The sequence below is a fragment of the Oryx dammah genome, unplaced genomic scaffold (genome assembly GCF_014754425.2).
Source record: "Oryx dammah isolate SB20612 unplaced genomic scaffold, SCBI_Odam_1.1 HiC_scaffold_22, whole genome shotgun sequence".
NCBI classification, from domain to species: Eukaryota; Metazoa; Chordata; class Mammalia; order Artiodactyla; family Bovidae; genus Oryx; species Oryx dammah.
In genome coordinates this window covers 11,516,514-11,535,849 of record NW_024070206.1, presented here as the reverse complement: position 1 = coordinate 11,535,849, position 19,336 = coordinate 11,516,514, and the positions used below count along the sequence as shown (strand labels likewise).

At 37.1% G+C, this 19,336-nt stretch overlaps 1 protein-coding gene and 1 non-coding gene across 2 annotated transcripts in view; both read left to right on the top strand.

The window, feature by feature from the left end:
• The window catches only part of ME2 (malic enzyme 2), a 59,490-nt gene that overhangs the window by 26,009 nt on the left and 14,145 nt on the right, over window positions 1-19,336 (top strand). The window contains exons 5-13 of the mRNA XM_040264460.1: window positions 1,333-1,408; window positions 3,036-3,197; window positions 3,485-3,588; window positions 6,195-6,304; window positions 6,412-6,509; window positions 6,807-6,920; window positions 9,274-9,388; window positions 11,772-11,914; window positions 17,485-17,587. Of these exons, the coding sequence (XP_040120394.1) occupies window positions 1,333-1,408; window positions 3,036-3,197; window positions 3,485-3,588; window positions 6,195-6,304; window positions 6,412-6,509; window positions 6,807-6,920; window positions 9,274-9,388; window positions 11,772-11,914; window positions 17,485-17,587 (1,025 nt within the window). The remainder of the gene's footprint in view (window positions 1-1,332; window positions 1,409-3,035; window positions 3,198-3,484; window positions 3,589-6,194; window positions 6,305-6,411; window positions 6,510-6,806; window positions 6,921-9,273; window positions 9,389-11,771; window positions 11,915-17,484; window positions 17,588-19,336) is intronic.
• Window positions 16,514-16,585, top strand: TRNAC-ACA. The gene has a single exon. It is a non-coding gene; the product is annotated as a tRNA-Cys (tRNA).

Here is a 19,336-nt window from a genome sequence, read left to right as displayed (position 1 = left end):
CAGCTGTTCAGCTCTTTTATAGTTTCATTTTCACTTACAGAAGTAGTATTTCTCAGTTCAGACTAAAAGATAAAGGGAAAACAAAAGGATCCTGATGCCCTGCTCCCCTCCACCATACACACAGAGGTTCTGATTCCTTTAGTGTAGAGTTGGGCCCAGGTACTGCTATTTCATTACAGCTCCTTTGTTGTGCACAAGAATTAAGAACTCACATGAAACATAAAGAGCTTTTGGATGAGGGCAGATACTGTGTATCATTTATGCAGTGACAGTGGGTTTTTTCTTTTTTTTCTTTACATAGGAGATGGTTGGTAAGTCTTGGTTGGTTAACTCCAGGCCAGTTAAATCAGAATCTCTGGGGTAGAACCCTGGCATTTTTAAAAAGCTCATCAGATGATTCTGCTGTACTAGGCAGCTATGGTTGAGAAACTATTTAAACTGCTTTGAGCTAGGATAGTAATGCCAGAGTTAAGATGTCAATGAGAAGAATGGATAAACAAGGTCCTGCTGTATCACCAAGGGAACTATATTTAGTGTTCTGTGATAAGCCATAATGGAAAAGAATATCAAAAGGAATGTGTATATATATTTATATAACTGAATCACTGATGTACAGCAGAAATTAACACAACATTGTGAATCAGCTATACTTCAATAAAACAAAAAATTTTTTTAAAAGATATCAATGAGAAAGTTAAATATAAAAACCTATTGGCCCTCATCTCTACTTGCCCTCTTGTCCAGAACCTATGTTTCTTTCTCTCTCTTCTTTCCCTTCTCTCTTCCTTTTTTGAAACCTGGATTAATTATCTCAATTGGATAACAATATACTATATTTAGAATAACTTTTTCCTTTTTCCTAATGCTTCAAGGATGTATTTTTTTTATTTGAAATTACTGTAGTATTCTTCTCTCCCTTCCTGCTTCTTCAGATTTCAAACTTCCAGTGACTTTTAACAGTAGTTTACTTAGTGGTTTCGTGTTCTGTTGCACTGATGGGATGTCTTTATATTGATTTTTGGAGGTATTTTATGGAGGTATATTGAGTTTATTTGAGCAGGAGATATGGATACATTTCTTCTTGGGTAAAATGATTGCATCATTTAATAAGAATCTTTATTGCAGCTACTGTGTGAGCAATGCAATTACAGCTTCAAGTAGCTGAAAATATTTGAAAATAAACCAGTGTCACTTAGCTAAATCTGCTTGGAAACTACACTGTGTCTTGATGTTTTTTATTAAAATATCTAAATATTCCAATTATGAACAAAAACTTAGAAAAAAAAAACAAAAACTGTCGTGAAATGCAAAGGTGTTTTTGTTCTGTTGCAGGGGATTATTTATTTCAATCTCAGACAGAGGTCATGTTAGATCAATTGTGGATAACTGGCCAGAAAATCATGTTAAGGTACTAATAGCACAACCTTCCTTTCACAATGTTTTTTCTTTCTATGTAAGTTACCTCTCAATTTCCAAGAAGAGTTATTTTCACTGTTGCTCTGTTTTACTTTATACTTACATACATGCAGATTTAGTGCTCTGAAAAAATCATGATGGTCTTTACAAAAGGGATATAGAGTTTGCCGTGGGAAAGCAATTGGAGTGAGTAAGGTGAGCCTGCTCACTTCAGTACCACTGGTACCTCCTGCCTTCAATTAATATTGTTCTAGGTAAAGAAAATACATTAAAATGCCCTAAAAACTTCCATTCCGGTGGGTGATGAGGAGGATTAATTATGTCTTCTTATAAATCCAAGGTAGATTTAGATCCTTAATCAATCTGGCTGTCTTTCACAAAACAAAAACTAAGGACTTATTTAAGATCTTTTGGTAGGCTTTCGTGTGTATTATAGGCAGTAATCTTGCTTGCCTTTGTTGCGTGTCTTCCTCACCAAAATAATCTTTGAATTATCATTTGTTCAAAGAGTCTAGAAAAATTCGGTCAGATCATTAAGTTCATAGTATCATCTTAAAACTTTGTAGGTATATTTTTTATTTTAGATTTTTTTCACCATTGCTGAGGTTTTTCTTGTTTGGCTTCAGTTGTTGTTTGGAGTAGCATGTGATTTCTAAACTCCAAATGGCAACCCACTCCAGTATTCTTGCCTGGAGAATCCCATGGACAGAGAAGCCTGGTGAGCTACAGCCCATAGGGTTGCAAAGAGTTGGACATGACTGAGTAACTTCACTTATTTATTTTTCTCTTAGGATTAATCCTTATCAGAAGTTTGTTCCTCCCTCCCCTGTTTAGTCATTGTGAACATATTAAGTTGAGCCTCTAGTCAGGGGGCTTCCCTGCTGACTCAGACAATAAAGAATCTGCCTGCAATGCAGGAGGTCCAGGTTCTTTCCCTGGAGAAGGACATGGCAAACCACTCCAGATTCTTGCCTGGAGAATTCCAAGGACAGAGGAGCCTGGTGGGCTATAGTCCATGAGGTTGCAAAGAGTTGGACACGACTGAGCAACTAACACTTAACGCTTTCTAGTCAGAAGCATTCTACTCCTAAACCAAAGACAGAGAAATCAGATCTAGTTAATTCTCCTTTTTACATCTAGAAATCCTAGAATTTTAAGTATTCTTGGGTGGTTTATTTTGAAAGTTAGTTAAGAAACAATTTTATTTTTTAAAGTAAGAGTGAAAATATGTGAAGAAAATCTTTTTTTTTAATTTCTTTTTTATTTTAGTAGCTTTTCTGAGATATGATCCACAGACAGTGCAGTTCACCAGCTTAAAATGTAAATTCAGTAATTTGTAGTATATTTGGAGTTGTGCAGCCATCGTAACTTAGAAGACTTTCATCACAGCTCCCTCATCCCCACCAGCCAGAAAAGCCCTGTACCCATTAGTGGTCATTCCCTTCCCCCAGCCCTAGACAACCACTAATGTACTTTCTTTCTCTGTAGATTTACGTATTCATGTGAATGGAATAATAGAATACGTGCTATTTTGTGATGAAGAGAGTGTTTTTTAAAAATGCTTTTGTTTACTGCTCCATTTTGGACAACTTTTAATTGGTATTTTTTTTGTGATTAAGGCTGTCGTGGTGACTGATGGAGAGAGAATTCTAGGTCTTGGAGATCTGGGTGTCTACGGAATGGGAATTCCGGTAGGAAAGCTTTGTTTGTATACAGCTTGTGCGGGAATACGGCCTGATAGATGTCTGCCTGTGTGTATTGACGTAGGAACTGATAATCCGGTGAGTAAAATTACTTTCCCTCTCTGATCCTTGTCCCACAGCTTTATTGCATCCCTCTTTTAAAGATAAGAAGAGAAAATTCTGTGATTAGATGTTAGCCTTTGTCTTAAACTTCTTTTAATATCTATATGAATAACAATAGATTAATACTATTAAAAGTTTTTGAAGAAGAGCAATATAGTTTTTATAATAATTTTTTTATACTTTACAGTTTTTGTTTTACAGAATATGTTTATATTGATTATGTAACAAAAAACTTTCACATTTACGTTTGTTCTGTTTTATAGGCCCTCTTAAAGGATCCATTTTATATGGGTTTATATCAGAAAAGAGATCGATCACAGCGTTACGATGACCTAATTGATGAGTTTATGAAGGCCATTACTGACAGGTATTTTTTCTAAAGTTTGAGTATATGAAAGCATCTTTAAAAAACAAAAAAGAACCACTGTTTTGTTTTCCTTTATTTTTTGCGAAGATAGAGGAGATTAAACGTTTGAGAACTTTGGTTCTTTCCTGCCCAGTTCGATGTGCTGATCTGCGGTAATGCTCTCTGCTTTGCTTTCTTCAGTTATCTGGCATCCTGAGCACACTGAAATCTTGAAGTCTGCACTCACTGCTCCTAAGTAACACCTTCACTGTGCAATTCTTTCAACCTTCAGCATCCAGGCTCACTTCACCATTCCAGTGAAATTCTTGTGCAGCTTTCATATTTTAAATTTTGGTCTTCTCTCTCCTCCTGTCTGCAGCATCTGACCAGGTTTTCCACCGCTACATCCTTGAAATTCTCTCTTCTCTTGAACTAAAGACTCTCCTGACTTAGTCTTTCTCCAACCGTATTTGTTTCCTTTGTCATCTCCACTGATTTTTGTCTTGTTCTCTTCTGTTAAATGTGGGTGAGTATATAGTTCTTTTCTCTTTTGAGTCATGTAGCCTGTGACCTTTATGCTTGTGACTCTCAGCCGATGAAAACCTATCTCTGTAGTACCACCTTCCTCTGAGGCTTGCATTTCCAATAGCTGGAATCCTCCCTCTAGAGGTTTTGTTGCTATCTCCTTCCCTTTCTAAATTGCGTGAAAGTGAAAGTGAAGTTGTTCAGTCATGTCCACTGTTTGCAACCCCATGGACTGTAGCCTACCAGGCTCCTCTGTCCATGGGCTTTTCCAGGCAAGAATACCGGAGTGGATTACCGTTTCCTTCTCCAGGGGATCTTCCCTACACAGGGATCGAACCCAGACTCCCGCACTGCAGATAGACGCTTTACCTGTTGCCTATCTTCAATAAATCTAGCCTCTGTTAATGGTAGTAGCGTGCACCCTCATCACCAAACCTTTGATCTTGGTCTAATCTTTGACTCTTTCTTCTCTTCTGTCAACCCCATATAGTGTCATTCAGTCCTCACATCCAGTTGGTACTACCCCGTACAAGCCTCAGAAATACATCTTTTCTTTTCCATTGTCACAGCCTTTTTGCAGGTTCTCATGTCTCTTTTGGACTCTTCAGAATCTTCCTCCATCTTCTCTCCTCTCTGTTTCCCTTCCACCTTACCACCAGATTAGTCTTTTAAAAACATACTGTTTGTTATGTTATTCTTTTGCTTAATTTCCTGTTGCTCAAGGGTAAAGTCCAAACTTTTTATCATCTAGCCCTGTGCCACCTTTTTTTTTTTTCCTGGCTGCCTCTGGTGGCATACAGGATCTTAGTTCCCCAGCCAGGGCTCAGACCTGTGCCGCTTGCAGTGGAAGCATGAAATCTTAAACACTGGACTGCCTGGGAAGCTTCCCTGCCCTACCTTTTAGATTATGATCTAAAATTAACGATCCATGGACGATCGTAAAAATTAACTCCTTTTCAGAGTCAAAGTTGTTGCCATATCTAAAACTAAACTTTTTACCATCCCAGACATTGCCACCTCTTCCCCTTCCCCTTTTTAGTCATCCAGGCTGCCTTGGCATTTCAACAGCTTTTCCTTCTTCCCAGGTGTGTTCCTCCTCATCAAGTTCTGTTTGTTCATTCTGATGTCTCATAATTATCCCTTTCACTTCCTGTGGCTTCTGCTGCACTTCTTCTTATCTTCATGCCTCAGTACCTTCCTGATTATTTTCCCTTCTTTCTCATCTCTCCATGCATTTGATATGTGCTATGCCTCACTGGCAGCTTTATCCTTCCTCCAGGGTCTTAGATGAATTTTTCCCTTCTCAAGCCTTCAGTGATTCTACATCAGACACAGAAAAAAGTCCCCTTCCCCAGTTTTTCTTTCAGAATTCTCCCTTATCTGGCTCCAACCTCCCTTAACCAACTTCTCCCTTATACTTTCATATAAACCCTGAAATAATGTAGCCAGATTTGAAAATTCAGGGACAGCCAAATAGACCTTATATTTCTTCCTACCACTTTACTTTATGTTGTTCTTTTGGGACCCAAATAAAGTTCCACCTCCTTTCATGCCTCCCCATACTTCATCTTACCAAGATGACTAGATAGCTTTTTTTGAAAGCCGGTGAACTCATACAGCAGTTTTTTTTTTTTAACTGCTTATTTAATATATATTTTACTGTATTGCTGTTTAACTCTGAATGTAATGAAAATTCACATATCAAATACATACTTTTTGAAACTCAGAGACAGAAATCTCTTCCTTTTTAGGAAGTTATTTGTGCATATATGTGCTGGGCACCCTCCTGAAAGTGAAAAGTGAAAGTAACTCAGTCGTGTCCAACTCTTTGCAACTGCATGGACTACGCAGTCTTTCTTTGGCATTTGGAAATAGTTTGTACAGATTATTATCCCTTTGGTCCATCATAGTGCTACATTTGTTTTAACCATCCCATAAATTTTTCTGAATGAATAATAGATTTTTCTATATGTTGAGTCTAGTCTTTCAGACACTCTAAAAATTGTTATTGTGGCCTTAAGTGAACTAACTTAGTATATTATTGTAAAAATGCTTAAAAGTGGTATTTCATCTCAACCATAATGGGCTTTGCTGTTTTTTAGATATGGACAGAACACACTTATTCAGTTTGAAGACTTTGGAAATCATAATGCATTCAGATTCTTGAGAAAATACCGAGAAAAATACTGTACCTTCAATGATGATATTCAAGGTAAAGCAAAAAAAAAAAAAAAAAAAACACTTAGGTTTTTTATTGCTACTTAAACCTTTTTTGTAGTGTGCCGTTTCTCACTGCACCGTGCTTTACTTTTCTCGCAGGGACAGCTGCGGTTGCTCTGGCTGGTCTGCTTGCAGCACAGAGAGTCATTGGGAAGCCGGTTTCAGATCACAGAATCTTATTTCTTGGAGCAGGAGAGGTAAGTTTCTGTGAGCTTTTAAGATTGAAAACCAGCATTCTGCTTTAGACTGGAAAATGGGGCATAATGAACTTCTAATTTTGTTGAGATAGAGGGCATAAATTCAAGATCTGTGTTGCGAAATAGGTAATTTAAAATCTTTGGAAAGAATATCACAAAGAATCAAGTTTTGTGTGCTTCATAAGGGAAGAATAAAACCAGTATTTCTCATACCATATAATTCTCATATATAAAGTAACTTATAATATCGTATCACACTCTAATCTTTGTTTTTGAAATTTCTGTTTTGTTGGACAGGCTGCTCTTGGAATTGCAAATCTGATAGTTATGGCTATGGTTGAAAATGGCCTCTCAGAAGAAGAGGCACGAAAGAAAATTTGGATGGTTGACAAGTTTGGTTTATTATTTAAGGTAAGGTATTCTCAAACTTGGAGAAGCAAAAGTATGTTGTTATAGTGATATTTTTAGAGTTTTCTTTTAATACTCAAATCATAATGTCTGTGTTGGCACCAGAGTTATTCTTTCTTGCTTTGTTTTCTGAGTCCTGACTCTTCTAAACCTATTGGCTTTTAATGGGAAGTCAGAAGTTCCTAATTAAATTGTTAGCACGACATCTGATAATTTGAACAGAAATCCTTTAATTCTTGGATATCACAATCTCTTGTAGCAATCTGATAGAAATCTATGGACCTTTTCCCTAGAAAAGGCATGTATTCCTAAGGTGAAATGATGGATGATAGGTTTATCCCAGGTCAACTTGGTATCCTTTGTTCCTGCCCACCTTCCTATCATTGATTGCCATTTCTAGTAGCTTAAGAAATGCTTTGTATCTTATACTGTGTAACACATCAAAGAATAGGTAAACCGTTTCATAGTTGAGCTTATGCAGTACACAATGCTGTTATATTTTTGTGGTGTTTATTGATATATATAAACTACTTGTCATTTACATCTTTGGAGCAAGCTTGTATCATTTACTTTGTTCTGGTTCCTGAAATCTTTTCTTAATTAGTAACAGTATTCTGTTAGTACAAAAAATGAAATAAAAATATGAATGAAAAATCTTGAATGTTTAAATTTTAAATAATTTTTTAAGTATTTAAAAAATGTACCGCACATTGTGATTAACTTATTTAACCTTTTTTTTTTCAATCTCATTTGATCTTATCAAAAATTTTTTGAAATTTTACAAATGAGGGAAGAGGTTTAAAAAGGTCAGGTCATTTTTCCAAGCTTGTAAGTCATGGAGGTAGGATTCCACCCAAGTAGCCTGACTATGAATCCTATGCTGTTAGTCATTCAACTGTGCCTCCTCCCAGAGCTATAACTGCCATATTTACTTGCATGACAGATACAAGGATTATTGAGACCTTGTATCTGGAAGACCATTGGAGAGTGTATATATTTTTGCTAGTACACATGAGTTTGGTGCTTCTGTTTGTGATGTTTGTTTTCATAAATGTTTTGATTCTTTATCATGTTTGCAGTAATCAAGTCTAGGATGAATGTATGTGCATCTGCAAGTTCAGGGTATGTTTTTCCTTTAGCTTGAGTTTTAAGCTTTGTATCTCTTCTTGTGACCCAAAACACTGCCCTCTCTTTTGAGACTTTGAGAGTTTCTGACTGAAGCCCTCATGGAAGAGATGTGGTCTTCTTGGGAGCAAGCATGTGAAGCCACTGTTCTGAGAACTTGGATCTATTGAGGCTGTATTTCAGTCTTTTAGTTAATTCCCCAGCCAAGTGATGATGGAGTTTTGCTTTTCTGGGCCCCTGCTGGTCCTCACCTGGGGCTTGTCTGGAACTCTGATGTAAAAAATCACCTTTGCTGGGGAGGTCTTCTCTTTTGCCAAAATAAAGATATGGATTTGTCATCCTGGTTGGTTTTTGCATTCAACATGTTTTGTTTGCTTTAAACTATTGAGAAATTCATCACTGTTCTAACGTGTCAGTGGTATATCTCCCACACTTGTAACACTACTAAGGAGTTTATTTTTAATGGGTTTTGACCTGGGATTTGGTGAGGAAAGCATATTACTTCATTCAGCTATCTTAAACCAGAATTCCCTTTCCTCTTGTTTCTGAACTCTTGGTAGTATAAGTCCATAATATCTATCTGAAATTCTGAAATCCCTGAGTTTTCGTGAAATTTCTTTGGTAATAAATCTGACAGACCTGAAATTATGTACTAACTTTAGTAGCAAGACCAAAGATAATATTTCTAATTTTCACCTTTTGTACTTCATGTGACTATTCATAACTTCCGTTCAGTTGTGGAGTGCCCACTGAGAGGGTATTTGTGATAAATTACACACTCTAGTATTCTTGCCTGGAGAATCCATGGACAGAGGAGCTTGGTGGGCTACAGTCCATGGGATTGCAGAGTCAGACACGACTGAGCAACTAGCACTTGTAATATATTATCATAAGACATTTCTGAAATATGAAATTCTAAGCTCTAAAATGCACCTAGCCCACATAAGGAATTGTATGCCTTTGTGCCCTGTTGGATTTAGGAAGACTTCACAGAGTAAATGAGTTTTTGAAAGGGATAGAATTTTTTGGTTATAATGGAATTTGATGCATGTTTTATTTTTGGGTTTCGGGGCAATATGAAGAAAGAATTGGAAGATAATGAGTTGAAGAGAAATGTAAATGAAAATGAAACATTATTCCTGTAGTTAACAATATGTGACTTATAATGATGTCTTTTCAAATAATCCTCAATAAACATTTACTAAAAAATGTATTTTATTTAAAAATTCAGGGGCGGAAAGCTAAAGTAGAAAGTCATCAGGAACCATTTGCTCACTCAGCTCCAGAGAGCCTACCTGATACTTTTGAAGAGGCAGTAAATATACTTAAGCCTTCAGCTATAATTGGTGAGTAAAGTTGTTGCTAAGTCATTCTGTTACTTACCTGTATAATGCCAGGCCTAACTTGCATGCAGGATTACTAAAAGTGAAATGACATATTTTACTTAGCTTTCAGCATATATGTTTCTATGATAGCTTTGTTTTTTAAATTGATCTTTATTGGAGTATAGTCGCTTTACAATGTTGCATTGGCTTCTGCTGTACAGCAAAGTGAATCAGCTATATGTATACTTATATTCCCCCTCTTTTTGGATTTCCTTCCCATTTAGGTCACTATAGATGTGATAGCTTTTTTTTTTAACTGAAGTATACTTGATGTGCAATATCATATAAGTGACAGCTGTACAGTGTAGTGATTCACAAATTTTAAAGATTACACTCCATTCATAGTTATTAAAAATGTTAGTTGTGGTCCCTGTGTTATATGTGATAGCTTTTAGGTACAGTGTATACAGTTCTGTTAACAGATGTTGCTTGTACTTTTAACTTCTAGAAGCTGTGTGATTGCTCATGCTTTGCTTTTAGAGTTGGTATGACTGGTGAGCTCAAAACCTGAAAAAGACCAAGGTTATTTGACAGACTGTACCAAGAAAATCCTATGCAGAGTCAAAGATTTTCATTGACAACAAAGCTGAAAGCTTTTGGTATGTTTTAAGAGTCAGGCATTTAATAGCTGTCATCAGACTGTAACATGGCATTAACAGAAAATGTAGAGTCTTTAAAAGAGGGACTATTTTATTTCCTATACAGCTATAAGATTAGAATGTATAATTTTTCTTGTATTTTACCAATTTCATGGAGGAGCCCTATGGAATTTTAAATAGTAAACTGTTTTAAGTCATGAACAGTCTTTATGGTTAGGAAAAGGTATCTGTATTAGGTTCTTTACTGATTGAAACTCACAATTTTTTAGAGTGGGAAGTAATCTTTAAGATTGTGAGTGCATTTCTCTCAGAACTCAGTTTTTTGTTGTTGTTTAGTCTCTAAGTCATGTCCAATTCTTTTGTGACTCCCATGAGTCTATAGCTCGCCAGGCTCCTCTGTCTAGGATTTCCCAGGCAAGAATACTGGGGTGAGTTGACTCAATATAGAAACCTAAGAATCTGTCCATTGACTCCGGCCCTGGAGGATGAAGGAAATAAGAAAATAATGTTTCATTCTCTTAGAACTCATGGATTCCTAAAAATATGTCCACATACCTCATGTGACCACATGGGATAACACTGAGTATACATACCTTTTTTACATGAGAAAAACAAGCACAGAGTTGTTAAACAACTTGCTCAAGATTTTTTGAGTATTTCATATAGCCAGGAGTGACAGAGGAAGTACTAAAATTCTGGTCTCCAGTATTTCTCTTTATTACATGTCAGTTTATAAAATGGAATTTAAAATTTCTTTGACTGTTGAATGTAAGTCTTTTCATTGGATGAACTCTATAAGCGTTCAGCTGAGGCATTCCTTGTCACCCCCCGTCCCCACTCTGGGCTGAGTGTTCTCTCAGTGCCTCGGTGTGCTGTGCACTGAGCTCCTGGGACCAGTTTTCTGGTTTTCTGTTTTCTCTGTTGTGTGCTTTCTCGACTCGTAAGCTGCTTGCATTGTACTCACTTTTATATCCCAGTGACCTACATACAGTGTCTGAGACATTGTCGGGGCTTACTAAAAGTTCATTAAACTGATCTCTATCAAGAAAGTGCATAGTCAAGAAGATCTTTTTTTCCCTTCTACACTCCTGTTATTTTGTAATGAGTACCACAGAGTTTAACAAGTTAACATTTAGAGATTCAAGTTTTTCATTTAAAAAATAATTTTAATTGTGGTCAAACATATGTAACTTACAGTTTGCCATCATACCCATTTAAAAGTACACAGTGAGGTAGTGTTAAATGCAGTCACATTGTACAGCCAGTTTGCGGAACTCTTCCCCTTTTAAAACCGAAGCTCTGTGCTTATTAGACAACAATTACGTGATGGAGGTAGTCTTTTTTTTTTTTTTTTTCCCCTGTTGCACCATGTAACATGCAGAATCTTAGTTCCCTGACCAGGGATCAAACCTGTGCCCCCTGCGTTGGGAGCATAGAATCCTAATCACTGGACTGTCAGGGAATTCCCTGGAGGTTGTCTTATAGTCTTTTTTTTTTTTTTTTTGCTCACAATTTACTATGTCTTGGGTAGATAATATATAAGTAGAAATTTTAGTGTTTTTATTGTTTCTCTTTTCAGATATAAGATTAGAATTATCTGAGCAATGCAAAATCTTATCTTTGTAATGGGAGTTTACCTGTGCTTTTGTTATGTTAAAGCTATTGTGGAAATGCTATTGATGGGAATGCTATATTTTACTTGTAATGAAGTTGTTTCGGGGGCCCCCCCCCCCTATTTATGATAGGAGTTGCAGGAGCTGGCCGACTTTTCACTCCTGGTGTAATCAAAGCGATGGCTGAAATCAATGAAAGGCCTATAATATTTGCATTAAGTAATCCTACCGCACAGGCTGAGTGCACAGCTGAAGAAGCATACACACTTACAGAGGTATTAATAACAATATGAAATGGTTATGTCTGTGATTTTCCCTCTATTAAGGAGAGTTTAAATTTTAGTTCTTTTGAATTCTTTGCCACTGCCACTGGTTTATATTCCGTTACAAGTATCAACTTATATACCATTGGAACAGTTGGATTTTTCCCTTCCTGTTCCATAGGGATATAGTTGTAATCTCCACAGTGTAATCCCTTTCTGTATTGTTCTTGCAAGTGACCTTTAAGAGTCTCTAGGAAGTGGGTTTTTTTCTTTTTAATTTGGTTACAATATTGTGTTAGTTTCAAGAATACAGCAAAGTGATTTGGGTTTGTTTGTTTCAGTTTTTTGTATTCTTTTCCATTATAGGTTTTTACAAGATATCAAATGTAGTTCCCTTTGCTATACAGTAAATCCTTACTGTTCAGGAAGTGATTTTTAAAACCTTGCTTAACAGTGATATATAGCAGTAATTATTGAGTCATGCCCTTAAGAATAATTCATATGTCTTAATTTTTAGTGTTCTGTTTCTATTAAAAGTTGTTTTATTATGGAAAATTTGAAGTATATACAAAAGTAGAAAGAATGATATAATTTAACTCCCATGTACCAATGTTTTTGTTATTTAGTTGCTAAGTCATATCTAAATCCTTTGTGACCCCATGGACTGTAGACAGCCAGGCTCCTCTCTCCATGGGATTTTCCAGGCAAGAATACTGGAGTGGGTTCCCTTCTCCAGGGGATCTTCCCAACCTAGGGATTGAACCCAGGTCTCCTGCATTGTAGGTGGATTCTTTAGCGGTGAACCACTGGGGAATCCCATCATGGATGAATATTCTGCTTCAGAAGTGGTCAGCTTACTGCCAGTCTTGTTTCTCTGACATCCTACTTACCTTAGATTAGGAAGCCAGCCTCAGGTGTATCATTTCATTATTAATATTACAGTATATCTCTCAAAAGTTAAGAATTCTTAAAAAAAATAATCACAGTATCATTATCATACCTAAAATTTATTTCTTTTAAATTTTGATTATTTATTTATTTTTGGTTGTGTTGGGTCTTCATTGCCGCTCATGGGCTTTCTCTGGTTGCAGCAAATGGGGGCTACTTGCGGTGTTCGGGCTCATTGCTGTGGCCTCATGTGGAGCACAGGCTCTAGGTGTCTGGACTGTCACACTTCACAGTTTTAACAATTTTTGAATGTTTATTTGATGCTTTTATATAGCTCTTGGTTCTCTACTAAAATTTTGTCTGTCATTTAATTTCTTGAATATATGAATTACAATTAAAGTAAGTATCTGATAGTAACAAATATCTCACTCTCTATCAGTCCATTTCTATTATGTGTTTTGTTTTCTTCTTGGTTATCCTGTTCTTGTCTTCGTAAGCCGACTTTTGCTTTTCACTTCCTTGTTGAGTGCTAGGTAGTGCAAATAAAGAATTGTAGCAATAATTTGAGGCTCAAGATGAAGTTAGCTTCCTCCACAGGGACTTCACCTATCCTTCTGGAGACTGTCTGGGGTGGTGGTGGTTGGTGGTTTAGTCACTAAGTCTGTCCGGTTCTTTGTGACCCCCTGGGCTGTTGCCTACCAGGCTCCTCTGTCATGGGATTCTCCAGGCAAGAGTACTGGAGTGTAGCCATTTCCTTCTCCAGGAGACCTTCCTGACCCAGGGACTGAGCATGTCTCCTGTGTCTCCTGCTTGGCAGGCAGATTCTTTACCACCAAGTCACCTGGGAAGCCCTCTTTTCTGGGGTAACTCCCCATAGTTCATCAGGATGTAGTCCATGAGAGGCCTCATCTGTTTTCACAGTTAACCTTTTCTCTGGAGTACAAGTCAAAAACCCTGGAGTATTTATTGGTATGCCACCCACACCCCTAGTGGTCTCTAAACTTTACTTTTTCTTTATCATCATGGGACTCGTGACACTTTTGCCGTTCAGGCTCTCAGCCACAGATTTTCCTTTTGAAATCACTCACCTAAAGGAAGAAAGCTTCCAATGCTGAGTTTGAATGTCTTGTTCTCCTCTTTTTTTGAATCTTGACCATCTCTACCTCCAAGCCCTCCCTATCTGGGTAGCACTCCTACTTCCTTGAAACATCTGTTTAATATATTTTATAGAGTTTTTCTCACTGTTACCAAAGGGAGAATTGGTGTGAAGCAACCTAGAAGACTATTCCCAAAGTAGAACTGTGTCTCAGAACTTTCTGAACTTCATATTCATGCTCTTGATATATTTAGCATTATTTTTCTCATTGTTATAAATTTTATTTTGATACATATATTCTTTCAAAATTCCTTCTGAGTCTGTATTGCCATTTTGGTTCAGTTCATTTGCTCAGTTGTGTCCGACTCTTTGCGACCCCATGGACTGCAGTATACCAAGCTTTGCTGTCCATCACCAACTCCTGGAGTTTACCCAGACTCATGTCCATCAAGTTGGTGATGCCATCCAATCATCTTATCCTCTGTCGTCTCCTTCTCCTCCTGCTTTCAGTCTTTCCCAGTATCAGGGTCTTTTCCAATGAGTCAGCTCTTCGCATCAGGTGGCCAAAGTATTGGAGTTTCAGCTTCAGCATCAGTCTTTCCAATGAATATTCAGGACTGATTTCCTTTAGGATGGACTGGTTTGATCTCCTTGCAAGCCAAGGGACTCTCAAGAGTCTTCTCCAACACCACAATTCAAAAACATCAATTCTTTGGTGCTCAGCTTTCTTTATAGTCCAACTCTCACATCCATACATGACTACTGGAAAAACCATAGCCTTGACTAGATGGACCTTTGTTGGCAAAGTAATGTCTCTGCTTTTTCTAGATTGGTCGTAACTTTTCTTCCAAGGAACAAGCGTCTTTTAATTTCATGGCTGCAGTCACCATCTGCAGTGATTTTGGAGCCCCCAAAAATGAAGCCTGTCATTGTTTCCATTGTTCCCCCATCTATTTCCCATGAAGTGATGGGACCAGATGCCATGATCTTCGTTTTTTGAATGTTGAGTTTTAAGCCAGCTTTTTACTCTCCTGTTTCACTTTAATCAAAACTAAAGGTTATCATCCCCCAAATTATCAATTAGTCTTATACAATGCCTATTTGATATGTATACTACATGTATTATGGGCCTTGGCATTTCCAAAATATAAAAAACTTAAATCTTAAATGTTTTGGGCGATAGTAGTATATCAGTAGAAGACTGTTCAAACATTTAAGAATTTTACTTTTTAAGATGTACACTGAGAGTTACAACTCCCCAAGGAGACTGGTTTGATATAGTCTATTCCGTTAGTTCTCAGTTGCAAATTTTTACATAATTTTTTCCTTAGTGTTACATAAAATAATGATATAAATATATATATCTGTAGTTACTGTTTAAATTTTTAGTGTCCTTTTGTTTTTGGTGGAGGGATGTTTTGCTGTTACTCTAACTCCCTCTGCTGCTGAGTGAGAAAAATTCTTAAAAAAATTTTTTTCATATTTTATTGGTCAGTTGCTCCTAGAACAAAGAACTTCTACTGAACATGGACTTCAGAATGAGAATTCTATTAATAAGTTCTTGCCACTATAGGTTGATTATGAAAGAAGAATTTTTAAAAGATGGCCTGGAGAAGATGAACTGCAGTTGAATCTTGCCATTCTAGAGAAGATGCCCAAGATCTTTCTAAATCTCCAAATTTACTGATGCCATGAGGACATAACATTTTTCCCATGAAGAGCTATATTGTACAGCCCACTTTATAAATCTATTAAAATTAATGGTGGCACAAAGATAACCTGTATTATACACATTATGGTAACACACATGGCATTAGCCATGAGCTAACCCTTAATCTGGCTTCCCTGTGGCTCAGCTGGTAAAGGAACCACCTGCAATGTGGGAGACCTGGGTTCGATCACTGGGTTAGGAAGATGAACTGAAGAAAGGAAAAGCTACCCACTCCAGTATTCTGGCCTGGAGAATTCCATAGACTGTATAGTCCATGGGGTCACAAAGAGTTGGACACGACTGAGTGACTTTCACTTTCACAACCTAAATCTTCAAAGAAAAAATTTTTGGTCACAAATAAAGCTGTGCTTAGAACAGGTAGAGAATGGGAATAGGTGTCTGGATTTGTAGGTCCAAGACAGTCACCTGGGCCCACCACTGGCATAGTTGACTTGTTTCTGTACCTAAACCTGAGATCATTTTGAAACTGCAAGTATGTCTTGTAAAAGTAATCATTACTATACATAGTAGATCTTCACATTGTCCAAAGGGTCAAATTCTTGAGTACTAAATCCACTAGGGTCTACTGTCTTTCAAAGGACACTCACTCTGGGTATAAGACACATGCTTGCGTGTGCTTGTGCTCAGTCATGTCTGACTCTTTGCAACCCCGTGAACTGTAGCCCACTAGGCCCCTCTGTCCATGGAATTTCCCAGGCAAGAATATTGGGATGGGATGCCATTCCCTCCTCCAGGGAAATCGTCCCAACCCAGGGATTCAACCCACGTCTCTTGCACCTCTTGCATCGGCAGGTGGCTTCTTTACCACTGCGCCACCTGGGAAGCCCAGTACACCTCTTTTGATGTAGGGAGAAGCAGACAAAGCATTATCTAAACACTTAATGTATTATGGACTTCCCTGGTGGCTCAGTTGGTAAAGCATCTGCCTACAATGCAGGAGACCCAGGTTCGATCCCTGAATTGGGAAGATTCCTTGGAGAGGAAAATGGCAACCCACTCCAGTATTCTTGCCTGGAAAATCCCATGGACGGAGGAGCCTGGTAGGCTATAGTCCATGGGGTCACAAAGAGTCAGACATGACTGAGCGACTTCACTTTCACTTTTAATGTATTACATGACATTCCAGAGCACAGTACCAAAATCGATGGATATAACAATTTTGGAGACTTCCTTTTCTTTAGAAGACAACATGCCATATTTTTTTGGAGTGACTGGTTATACCATATGCCTTTTTTATAAACTGGGGGGCACTGTAGCATAATAGAAAAACCATGTGTTTTAGAGTTATGAAAATCTGGGTTCAAATTTAATGGCTACAGTTGCGGTGTGTTACTTTTTACAAAGTATTTGGAAATATTTAAGCCTTAGCTTTCTGAGATTTTTTAAAAAAATACCTATTAGTGAAATGAGATGATGGTAATCTTATAAGCCTTTTGTGTGGGTTAAATTAACTGAGTTAACACATATAAAGCACCTGGTACAGAGCCAAAAACGCAGACGTACAGTAAATGGTAGTGATATAATTTTTTATGTTTCTCCCTCACTCACAGATGTTCATAGTAGTCTTTATTTATTATTGGGGATGATATTTTCTTGCCATCTACATTTTTAAAGTTTTAAAGGAAAGAGGATTGTCAGGTTTTAAATTTATTAATGGACATTTTTCAACTTTATTTGAATGTATGCTGTGTATAAAACAAACCTCATTCTAATAAGAATTTTAATAAAAGGATTGTGTTCTAAAGTAAATTGTGCCTTTTGCAGGTAATATGTTGGTCTGCTACAGAGTTTAATTTTGTTTTCATTCACCTCAATTTTCTAGTCTACATAAAGTGACAAAATTGAGGTTATTTTATTTCTCAACAGGGAAGGTGTTTGTTTGCCAGTGGCAGTCCGTTTGAGCCAGTGAAACTCAGTGATGGGCAAGTCTTTACACCAGGCCAAGGAAACAATGTATATATTTTTCCAGGTAAGTGCCATCATTGTGTTAGAGTAATCATTTGTTACAGTAAAATTCTTCTTGAAATTCTTTAGAAATTAATATTTGAAAAACAACGGTATTTATGGGATTTTGCTATAACTGTACAGGAAAAGTCAAGGAATTCAGCAAATCCATTGTGCTCTATTTCCCCTGAAAATTTATTTAATCATACTGTTCATTAAATTTGTTTTTATTATAGAAATAAAATAGTACATGGTTCATAAAAATGCAAAAGGAACAGAATGTTAAAAAATTAATTAACCCTCTTTATCTCCCCTTGATACCTCCTTATCATACTTACAAGCTATAACCACTGTGGTTACCTTTGAGTCTTTGTGATGGTTACCATCATGACTGGCACACCTGTCTCCCCTTATCTTGATTCTTCCAACTCTAGACTGATACATGTGAACTTCCAACTATGACATCTAAGTAACAGTCCACACATACCTCCTATTACCTTCCTTTCTCTCTCAATTTCTGTAACTACTTTTAGTTTTCCTAGTCGTCAGCTTTATCTCTACATAATGAACTTAAAAGAGCTTTTGTAAGCAATTTAAGATAGTTTTTATTAGCTTGCCACAGTGAAAAATGAAAAAAAAAAATCTGTTATTTAGCTTCCTTATCTCTCTCTCTCTCTTTTTTATATAACAGTTGATGTCCTAGTAGCCACTTTTATTTATTTATTTTTTCTTGGAGAAAATTTTATTTATTTTTCTTTTTTTAAAAATTTTACTTTACAATACTGTATTGGTTTTGCCATACATTGACATGAATCCGCCACAGGTGTACATGAGTTCCCAACCCTGAATTCCCCTCCCACCTCCCTCCCCGTATCATCTCTGTGGGTCATCCCAGTGCACCAGCCCCAAGCATCTTGTATCCTGTATTGAACCTAGACTGGCGATTCGTTTCTTACATGATAGTATACATGTTTCATGCCATTCTCCCAAGTCATCCCGCCCTCTCCCTCTCCCTCAGAGTCCATAAGTCTGTTCTATACATCTGTGTCTCTTTTGCTATCTCGCATACAAGGTTATCATTACCATCTTTCTAAATTCCATATATATGTGTTAGTATACTGTGTTGGTGTTTTTCTTTCTGGCTTACTTCACTCTGTATAATTGGCTCCAGTTTCATCCACCTCATTAGAACGGATTCAAATGTATTCTTTTTGATGGCTGAGTAATACTCCATTGTGTATAGGTACCACAGCTTTCTTATCCATTCGTCTGCTGATGGACATCTCTTATCTCTTATTTCCTCTCTCAGCTATCATTGGTTAATATTTCTGTTGTAGAGAAATTCTTAAAATTTACACTGTATTTTGTTGTTTTCCATGTTTTGTCTTTGGATTGATTCTGAAATTAACTGATTATATGTTATTCATGTCTAAACAAGAGTGTGGTTTGATAAATACAGTAGAACATGCAATTCTATATCACAAGATTTTTGACATTCAGAGTCTAAGTGTCAGGTGTAATGAATCCTCCTTTAATTTCTTGCTTGCTTTCTTCATTTCATCTAATCCTACCCCACAGTAAATCATTTCCATGGTGGTTCTCTTGCCCATGTACACTGTTCCTTTCCATTCCTTTGCTGATGTTAGCCTGAGCTATTTAAATTCCACTTGGTTTTCTTTTAAATTCCTTTGTTGTTGTTGTTCAGTTGCTAAGTTGTGTCCTACTCTTTTGTGATCCCATGGACTGTAGCCTACCAGGCTCCTCTGTCCATGGA